This window comes from Sorex araneus, chromosome 6, assembly GCF_027595985.1.
Source record: "Sorex araneus isolate mSorAra2 chromosome 6, mSorAra2.pri, whole genome shotgun sequence".
Lineage (NCBI taxonomy): Eukaryota > Metazoa > Chordata > Mammalia > Eulipotyphla > Soricidae > Sorex > Sorex araneus.
This window is the reverse complement of record NC_073307.1, coordinates 33,430,894-33,441,233: the sequence shown is the minus strand read 5'-3', so window position 1 is coordinate 33,441,233 and position 10,340 is coordinate 33,430,894. Positions and strand designations below refer to the sequence as shown.

Here is a 10,340-nt window from a genome sequence, read left to right as displayed (position 1 = left end):
ATTCCCTTCTGTTCTCTCTCTCTAATTAGCTGTTGTGGTTTGCAATAAAGGTGTTCAGTGGCCGCTGTGCTCAGTCTCTAGCCCTCATTCAGCCCGCAACTCCTTTCCCCCACATCGCCTTCAACTACAATGTAGTTGGTGATCGCTTCTCTGAGTTGCCCTTTCCCCGGAACGTGAGGCCAGCCGCGAAGCCATGGGGTCAACCTCCTGGTACTTATTTCTACAGTTCTTGGGTATTAGTCTCCCACTCTGATATTCTATATACCATAGATGAGTGCAGTCTTTCTATGTCTGTCTCTCTCTTTCTGACTCATTTCACTCAGCATGAAACTTTTCATGCCCATCCACTTAACTACAAAATTCTATTCTTGACTATGTTTAAAACCTTCCAAAAGCAGTTGTAGTTACTTCAAATAGGGCCCTGTGATTTTATTACATAGGTTGCTAATAATCATTATAAAAGTTGATAATAATAGGGGCTGGAGCAATAGCACAGCAGGTAGGGTATTTGCCTTGCACGAGGCCAACTCGAGTTCAATTCCCAGCACCCCATATGGTCCCCTGAGCACTGCCAGGGGTAATTCCTGAGTGCAGAGCCAGGAGTAACCCCTGTGCATCGCTAGGTGTGACCCAAAAAGAAAAAATAAATTTTTAAAACAGTTGATAATAATAAATGTAAATGTTGGGACTAGTGATCAACTATTTATCGAATGCTCAGCATACACTAGGGAGTGTTCAGTGTCTTTATGAATATAAACAAATCCACTTTCCCAAACCTAATAGGTAAATACTATTATAAAGTCCACCTTATAGATAGAAAAACTGAAGCTCTCACGTGGCATCATGAGACTTCAAATACAGAGAGCGCTGGTTTATGTTTCACTTCTTTTCATTGTTGTGGGAGCCACACAGAGCCAAGAATCAAACTCAGAGCCTCACACATACCATATCCACCTAGCTACATCCTTAGCTCTGAGGATCTGTATTTTCAATAAAATATGTACTGCTCCTAGAGTCCCGTTGCAAAATATGGGAAGGAAATTCCTCTCTAAAAAACAGAGAATTGTGAATATTTTAATTATGTACATAAAAAGGGGAGCAGAAGAGGGGGATGGAAAGGTAAACTGCAAGTGACATAGGCACACTGGCCGTGGTAAAGGGGCAGAAACTTTGACCATGAAAACCATAAATGTTAATATTGTTGTAACCATGTTACCTCACCTATAATTTTTTAACTTATCATATACACATATACATTGTAAATAATGCTAGAATCTAAGAAAGTGCATGCCTACGAGTTTTTTAAAAAATTGTTCCCTTCCACCATGACTGTGGGAAATGAAAGCTGTAGATGATGTAATAGGGGCCCTCTCTTGTCCCCTAGAAAGACCATACTGAACTGTGCTTGGGAGTTTCGGCCATGTTGTTATTCTTGCATGAGCTCCAGGAGGAGGGGTGCCTCGTGCCAAGAACAGCCGGACTCTCAGGCCAAGAGTGAAGAGAGGGTCAGAGGGCAGCTCTGGCCCCGCTGCCAACAGCACATTGACCTCACGTGGGTCAGCTAGCCTTTCTGGACATAAACAGTAGGTCCCTAGCACCAAGCATCTCTAGGAGGTGGTTTCTGAAGTCTCTCATTGCTCCATTTTATTGTTTCTATGGGTATAGCTGTGCTACTAGGGCCACCAAGGCCACTCCCGGCAGTGCTCTGGGCCTTGTGGTGCTGAGACTGAGGGCAGGCTCGTGTTTATGCATGTGCTTTGTACTCAGAAATCACCCTCTGGCAATGCTCGGGGACCATACAGGATGCAGGGGATCCAACTTAGGTCAACCACCTACAAGGCAAGTGTTCTACCTGCTGTATTATCTCTCCTATACTTTAAAACTCCCCTATACTTTAAAAAAAAATATGGTGGGCACTAGGGATATAGCTCAGTGGTGGAGCACAGGTTTCCTACAGTGAGTTCAGTCCCTCGCAACACAAAACCAAATCAAACTAATAAAAGGTCCTAAGTAATAACTCTATCAATTGGCAGACACGTGACTGCCCAAATATTGAAAAATCAGCTTCTCAGGCAGGGAAGATGGTTCAAAGGGCTGGTGCACTTCTGTGCGTAAGGCCCTGGTCATGGGAACCAGAGTGATAGTACAGTGGGTAGGGCTTTTGCCTTGATACAGCTAACCCAGGTTCGACCCCTGGCATCCCATATGGTCCCCCCAGCACCGCCAGGAGGAATTCCTGAGTGCAGGTACAGGAGTTACCTTTGAGCATCGCTGGGTGTGTCCCAAAAAGGGGGAAAAAAAAGGCCCTGGTCAGGGAGCCAGAGTCATAGTACAGCCCTGGTCAGGGGGCCAGAGTCATAGTACAGCCCTGGCAAGGGGGCCAGAGTCATAGTATAGCAAATAGGGCATTTGTCTTATATGTGGCTGCCCTGGATTCAATCCCCGGCATCGCATATGGTCCTCCAAGCCCACCAGGAGTGATGCCTGAGTGCAGAGCCAGAACTAAGCCTTGACCACTGCCAGTTTTGTTCAAAACAAGAGGGGAAAAAAACATGGAAAAAGAAGAAGGAAGATCCTGATCAGTTCCTGGTACCACAAGGTCCCCTGAACACCTGCACCCCACCAAAAAAAGGGAGGGAGAGCTAAATTCAAATTTCTAAGCTCATTTTACAAATTTAAACAAACATAATGAATACTGATGAAAAGACTTACCCAAGTTAGTAACAGGGCTGGAGTAGGAACTTGGGTTTTTCAAATCTCCTGCTCCACTTGATATGTGAAGCTACCACTTCCAGTCTAGCCAGATCTGATTTTTCTAGGCGGAAATCAGATGAAGTCCAGAGAAACATGTTTTATATGAAATAAGAAATGAAACTTCAGGCCAGAGAGGTGGTCGAGGGGTGAAGGCAAGTCTGGCTCATTTCTTGGCACCGTGCATGGCCCCCAAGCCCCACCAGGAGTGACCTCTGAGCATAGCTATGTGTGGCTCCTAACACTCCCCTAATCAAAAAAATGAAATTCCTGCTTAGAAAACATGTTCAAGGCCCAACAGAACATACCTGGAGGCAAGTCCAACCTAGTAACTCTTTGCTTTATAGAAAAGCATACTCCAAAGATGCTAGAAAAACTTAGCAAGGGGGCAAAGCAATAGTACAGAGGGGAGGGCATTTGCCTTGCATGCAGCTGCCCTGGGTTCAATCCCCAGCATCCCATATGGTTCCCCAAGCACCGCCAGGAGTAATTCCTGAGTGCAGAGCCAGGAGTAACCCCTGAGCATCGCTGGGTGTGGTGCAAAAAGAAGGAAGGAAGGAAGGAAGGAAGGAAGGAAGGAAGGAAGGAAGGAAGGAAGGAAGGAAGGAAGGAAGGAAGGAAGGAAGGAAGGAAGGAAGGAAGGAAGGAAGGAAGGAAGGAAGGAAGGAAGGAAGGAAGGAAGGAAAAGAAAAGCAGCAAATGGGAGAAGCCGAGGTCATCACTGTCTTCTCTAACTCAGCCGTTATTCAGCTAGAACATTGGGACTGAAGATGCTCCCGGAGCACATATGAAAAATGAGCTATTTGAATGGTGGGTGACCTAACTTGAGGCTGTCTGCTCAGTGTCAGCTTTTGTCTTGTTTGGTTTGGTTTTAAGCTCCACTTTTGTGGAAGGCTATAAAAGTCTCTTTACTCCTTTTGTTTTCGTTGTGTTCTAGTTATTATCATAGATTTCTCCTCCCTGATGTGTATATGCCTTTTATAGTTATATTTACATAGTCATCAGGCTTCCTTTGTTTAGCTAAGGTTGCCTGGTCTTTGTTTCAGTTTTTACACAAAAATGGAGGCCGCCACTCTGGCTCCTCTGAGCAGAGGACTCTAGTCTGAACAGTCTAAGGGGTCAGATAGCAGTTCTACATCTGCTGTTCTGAGTCACTGTCAGCTGCCATTCATCTCCAAGAGCAGCTGAGACTGGCAGATGCACCAAGGAGCTGAAGCACTTGCTTCGCATGCGGGAAGTCCAGGTTCTGTCCCCGGCACCACACAGTCCCCAGGAACCAGGCTAAGAATGGCCTCACATTTTCCTTCAGTGGCCGTGTCTCCGCAGAACTTCATTTCCGTTGGAACATAAGCACATTTTGAAAGATCTCACACAGGCAGGAAGTGAAATCCAGGAGGCCAGTCACAGCTTGGGCAGCCCCCCGGCCAGGTAGAGGCATCTGCCCCTACCCACGTCCCGAGGGAGACCACAAGACTCTGCACTGGGTCCTACCCCACCTCTTCTTGCCTTTTCAGTTCTTGACGGCATTTGAGTCTCTTCTGCTATTGTAACTTCCATCCAGCCTCACCTTTGACACTTCTCATTTTATATTTTTGTTTTTACCCCCTTTCCCTTCTGTTCCCTTTGCTGATGTAGGTTTGATGTCCAGGGACCACTCACTTGGTTACTGTATCTGGGATTCCAAAAACTCTGGGAAGTTACTCAGACCCCTGGCCTGAGGCCTGCACAGCAAACCAGACCCCTTTCAGCTACCCCAACACACTTTCTTAGAATTAACGACCCCATCAATGCTGGTTCAGCAACTTCAGGACACCCTCCCTTATAGACTGCTGAGGTGCTGCCTAAATGGAAGGACCGTGTCTGCTGATGACGGCTGTCACGTCCAACTCATCTTTTTCCAAAGCTTCTCATGCACAAGGTCCACAACTAAACCTGTTAGCAATTTATTCCCTTTGTTGTCAAAGCAATGCTTGAGCTACCCACTGGCATTCGGGGCCCTTTAGAATTCAGCCTCCTTCTGAATCTCTCCACTCCCATACACACCCGATCCTTGTTCTACTCTGTTTTCCATCCTACCTTCCCACTGTCTGCTCGCTCTTCAGAGTTGGACTCAAATGCTGTCTTTTCTAGTCATCCCAGACCCAAATTCCCTAACCTTCTTTTATTTTTTTTTTAAATTTGTTTACAGGAGCCACACCAGGCAGTGCTCGAGGGTTACTTACTTCTGAATCTGTACTTGGTGGTTGCTCCCAGTGGTGCTGGGGGACCATGTGGTGCTGGGAATTGAACCTGGGCCTCCCATATGCAAAACATGTGCTCAGCCCTTTGACCTATCTCTCTATCCCTGTCTGGACCCCTTTTAAGTATAAATGCTCAGAAAATGTTTGTTGAGTGAATGAAAAACCTCTGGCATGAATGAACTCATTTTATTTTTTATTTCACTTTTTAGTTTAATATCATAGGTCTTATAATATAAAATGAAGCCAACTTCATTTTTTTTAAATTTTATTGAATCACTGTATTTGGCATATCGAATACGCCATGGGGAGCTTGCCAGGCTCTTCCGTGCCAGCCGCAGCTTGCCGGGATCTCTGAGAGGGACGGAGAATTTATATCAGAGAATACAAGCAAGTATTTAAAACCAAACACATGTGTGCTGCTTTAGGCACATCAGTGGGCTAGACTATAAGAGATCAATGAACAACAGGATGACAGTGATACAGAGACTGAATCACTGTGAGACAGTTCCAAGCTTTCTTGTTTGGGTTATAATCACACAATGATCAAACACCCATCCCTCCACCAGTGCACATTCCCCCGGAATGAACTCTTAAGACCACTTCATTATGGACAAGGCACCTAAATTTTTTAGAATGAAGTTTGTCACCTGCTAAAAAATGTCATTTGGGCAAGGATTAAATGAGATATTATCATGACATTCTCCAGCAGAAATACAATATAGACTCAAATGATAATAGGTAGTATGGTGGGAAGGTCACACTGGTGATTGGATTAGTGTTGGAACATTGTATGAGAAACTTCGTAAATCATAGTGCCTTAAAGAAAATTGTAGCTAGGTAGATAGACAAATAGATATGGTTAGTATAAGGCCTGGAGAAATAATACAGTGAGTAGGGTGCTTGCCTTGCACAGAGCCAAAATAGGTTCTTCCCAGCACCCCATATGGTCACCCCCAGGAATGATCCCTGGGTGCAGTCAGGAGTAAGTCCTGAAAATGACTAGATATGACCCCAAATCTAGACCTGAAAATGACTAGATATGACCGCAAAATATAATATGTGTGCATGTGCCCAATTACCCTGGGATTCCACGTAAGGAACTTTTTTATTCTAAGCTAAGCATCACCCCCAGCTTTAGCTGAACAAAACATCAGAGAGGGCAGCAACATCATATGTTTCATCAGTTACTGGCATCTGTGATGATTAGGCTTTTTTATTTAGAAGGAGCAGAAAGTCCCTTGGGAGCATATTGCTATTATTTAAGTTTCCATCGATTGGTTCGTTGAGTCCAATAGTTCAGCATAACTTAGCTTATTTAATATCTTTCCAACTGAGAGCAGCATAGAGGTAAGGGGCAAAGTGAGAAATAGAAATTGTGTCCTGCCAAGGAAGAACAAGAAGGGAAGTTGGAGGGCTCTGAGAACTGGGTACTCACATTGTGCGGGGTAGCAGGGGATCCCTGAGGCTGTCCAGCGAGAAAACCAGGGAAACCCCAGACCCACTTGGGAGAAGCTGGTGACTCCATGAGACACCATCGAAACCCTACCCAGAGGCAGACACTTTCTCCTATTTGAAAAGTCGCCTCCAAGCCTGTACTGTACACCGGCAGCACAGACCTGGCCCTGAGGGGTTTATCTGCAGGTTAGAGCAAAGTGCTGCTGAGGCCAAGGCTAAAGGTTGGATTTCCCGGGAAACCTTGGCTCTCCTCCATAGCCACAGCTGCTATACTTCCCTTCAGCCAGGCATTCTCCAGAGTGCCACCACGGGCCAGGGGAACACATGGAGAGAACACACCTGTTCCGGGGCAGACCTTTCTTCATGAGCCTGGTAACAAAGGTGGAGGCATAACCTTTTGTCCCTTGTGCGAGACCATGAAAAGTGATCAGGCACATGAGGAAACGCATTTTCTGAACTTCCTGCACGGGGTCCAACGGTTATTCCAGGTGATATCAGTGACAAGAGTGCATGGTGGTGAATTTCTGTGGCACCTTCTCCTACCTGATTTCACCCTGTGAGCAAAGCGTGCCAGAGACCGTGCTCTAGAAGGGTGGGGATCCCTCCCCAGCCAGCAGGCAGTCTTCTAGCGCTTTCTATTTGTTTGTGGCTGGTGATGGTTGCTGTTTTGGTACAGATCACAGTCTCCTGTTACCAGCAAAGTACACAAGCTGGAGAAGGTTGCGCCCCCACGCCCCTGACTTTGTACATGATGCTTCCCTAAGAATGCCAGAAGCTTCCTGTCCCACGGACCAAGGAATGTAGCTTTCAAAGCTCGAGTGGGTCTTGCCAGCACTTGGCTGTGACAGCAGGTGGACTGGTTATTTCCAGTGTGTGCAGCCTTTAGGCGTCCACATTCCTTCCCCCGTTGGACAGGCTCAGCCAGGGCTTAGGGAAAAAAAAAAAGCATCCCCTCGTCTAATGTTTAGATTCCGCCAGCCCCCGTGCTTTTTATTTTCTTTCTTTTACGTCTTTTTTGCTCCCCAAGCATCTCCTGAGGTATGCTGTGAGTAAACAGAAAGCTGCTCTCCCAAGCACGTTTATTTTTCCTTCAGAGCAAATGTGGGTAGGATGAAAGCCTCCCTGGGCTGTGCTTCTGTGTCACTCATTAACTGGAGGGGAAAAAAAAAAGTCTCCTCAGCCAGCCCGGCAGTCATGTGAAGAGAACGCTTCCTGCAATGTGCGCGCTGGGCAACGCTGAGGCGCTGAGGTTTTCCCACCTTATTGCGGGGGTCGGGACATGAGCCCCTGAGCTGATTTCTTCACTCTGCGACCCACGCAGGATGGTAAAGAAAAGAATGTCTTCCAGCGACTTGGTGTTCAGATTTGAGATCCCCGGGAGCCCCAGGACAGCCAGCACGGCCCCCAACAGCCCCAGGGCCCCGCTCAGCCCCACTGACAGCCCCAACTCCGTCTTTCTCAGGTGGGTACCTACCGTGGGGTCCTCTCAAGGCCACCTCTGGCAACACAGGGGTGCTCTGGCGAGCTGGAGGGCTCCCTCTTGGCCCGGGGGGTGGCACCCAGCAGCACCCCTTAACATCTGGTTTCTGGGGCTGGTGTGTGTGTTTGTCGGGGAGACAAAGCAAAGGGATGTGATCTGGCGAGCGAATGGGAACAATTGCCCTGCAGAGGGGGATTTCAAGGCTGACCCAGCCTGGTACTCAGGTCCTCAGCTCCCAAACCAAATGGCTGCACCAGACACCTGACTCGGTGTCCAAATTATCTGGCTTATTAATACTTAGTAATTATTAAACTAAGTACTTGCCCTATTCTGGGCTTTTTAAATGAAGTATTAAATTATACCTGGGTAGTGGCTTATTGGCAGCCTTTTGGAGGTAGGAAGTAGGTCAGGGTCCACATACGGCAGTCTCAGGACTTTCTCCTGCCTTTGTGCTCAAGGATCACTCCTTGCGGGGTTCAGGAGACCATCTGGGATGCCGGGGATCAAAGCCAGGTCAGTATGTGCAAAGCAAAGTCCCTACCTGCTGTACCATCTCGCTGCCCTGGTTTATAGAAAGCTTTAATAAGATTTAAAACATACCCTTTTAGATATTGATATTTATATCAGTATTTCTCTAATGGTTATATTTTAATGACAACTTATATCTTGACTGTTCATCTCCTTTCATAGTTATTCTCTAGCAACTTCTATGGCATAGTGGCCAAGTGTCAGAGCAAATGAATTACTAGAAAACATTTCTTATCCTCATTTGCTATAAACTTCACAAGTGAATGTATGGAAATGGTTTCCATACCTGAATTTTACACAGTACCCCATCTCAAGAGTCAAGGGTTAAAATCATTTATACAAAATTATAGCTTTTAAAAATCAAATAAGAAACTGGGGTTGGAGCAATAGTACAGAGGGTGAGATACTTCCCTTGCACGTACTGATCTGGGTTCAATCCCTGGCATCACATACGGTCCCCCAAGCTGACCAGGAGTAATTTCTGAGTGCAGAGGCAGGAGCAACCCCTGAACATCACCAGGTATGGCCAAAAAACAAACTAAACAAAAAACTAAACAAAAATATCAAATAAAAAAATAAGTTCCACTGTATTTAATGAAATTTACAGGTCATTAAAACTATTAAATAATTTTAAAGAGAGGTTTTAGAGACCAAGAATCTTAATTTATAAAAAAATCTTACTTAAGACAACAAATGCTAGCTTAATTTTCCATCCATCAATAAGATGAGTTTATTTTACTTGTATTCAATGTTGTTTAGCAACAGCACAAGTCCCATGATTATAAATGTAAAAGCCATGTGTTCTTTCCATATTTTGCTGAGCATTTCTTGAATCACTGCATCTGCTTAATCCATATCTTATGTAATAATACAAACTATTTGCAGTTCAACCTCTAAACAGGAAAAAATTAATTCAGTTAAAGTACACAAACAGGGACTGGAGTGATTGTGCAGTGGGTAGAGCGTTTGCCTTGCATGCGGCCCACCCGGGTTCAATTCCTAACATCCTTATGGTCTCCCAAGCACCAGGGGTGATTCCTGAGTGCAGAGTCAGGAGTAACCCCTGAGCATCACCAGGTGTGACCCTCCTCAAAAATAAAGTAAAGTACACAAACAGGTAAGCATTAAAAAATAAACAAAGCACGCAAAGTTTAATTTAAGTATATTACATATAACTTAAATACATGTAAATAAATTGAATAAAATTAAATAAAATCTTGCATCAGCCCAAATTCAAAACAGAATTTGCAAGCTCCAGCTATGGGCTGGAGCAATAGCACAGCGGGTAGGACGTTTGCCTTGCACACGGCTGAACCCATGTTCGGTTCCCAGCATCCCATATGGTCCCCTGAGCACCGCCAGGAGTAATTCCTGAGTGCAAAGCCAGGAGGTAATCCCTGTGAATTGCCGGGTGTGACCCAAAAAGCAAAATAACTAACTAACTAACTAAATAAATAAATAAATAAAAAGCTATGTCTATTTTATCTGTATATTTTAAAAGAAGCCTATATATTATTTCATCTGCATATATTTGAAGATTTAGCACCAGATCTCTCTATTAGTATCTTTGAGTGATTTTGTTTTAAAATGTGCAGTTGAGGGGCCACAGGCATGGCTCCGTGATGATATAAAGTCATTGAGAAATGATTTGCTTTGAGTGAAACATTCAGATTCATGTTAGTTATTACAAGGTGTCAAAACTAAGACCAGGTGAACCTGTTCCTTTAACTTCTAGTTATTAAGAATATTTTGAGCATTGTATAACTGAGATTTAAACCTGAAAACTTTGTAACTTTCCACATGGTGACTCAATAAAAAATTAAAAAAAAAAAGAAACAGGAAAAACTACTAACAAAATACACATGCATTTACTAGAAATAATGAAT

General features: G+C 44.8%; 1 protein-coding gene across 2 annotated transcripts in view; it reads left to right on the top strand.

The window, feature by feature from the left end:
- The first annotated feature begins 7,640 nt into the window (after positions 1 to 7,640).
- The window catches only part of GRAMD2B (GRAM domain containing 2B), a 108,944-nt gene continuing 106,244 nt past the window's right edge, over positions 7,641 to 10,340 (top strand). Inside the window, exon 1 of one of the 2 annotated variants that reach the window (XM_055143261.1) lies at positions 7,641 to 7,908. In XM_055143261.1, coding sequence (XP_054999236.1) covers positions 7,769 to 7,908 — 140 coding nt within the window. In that variant the 5' untranslated portion in view covers positions 7,641 to 7,768. The remainder of the gene's footprint in view (positions 7,909 to 10,340) is intronic. The other variant, XM_012933058.2, reaches the window with a different exon arrangement.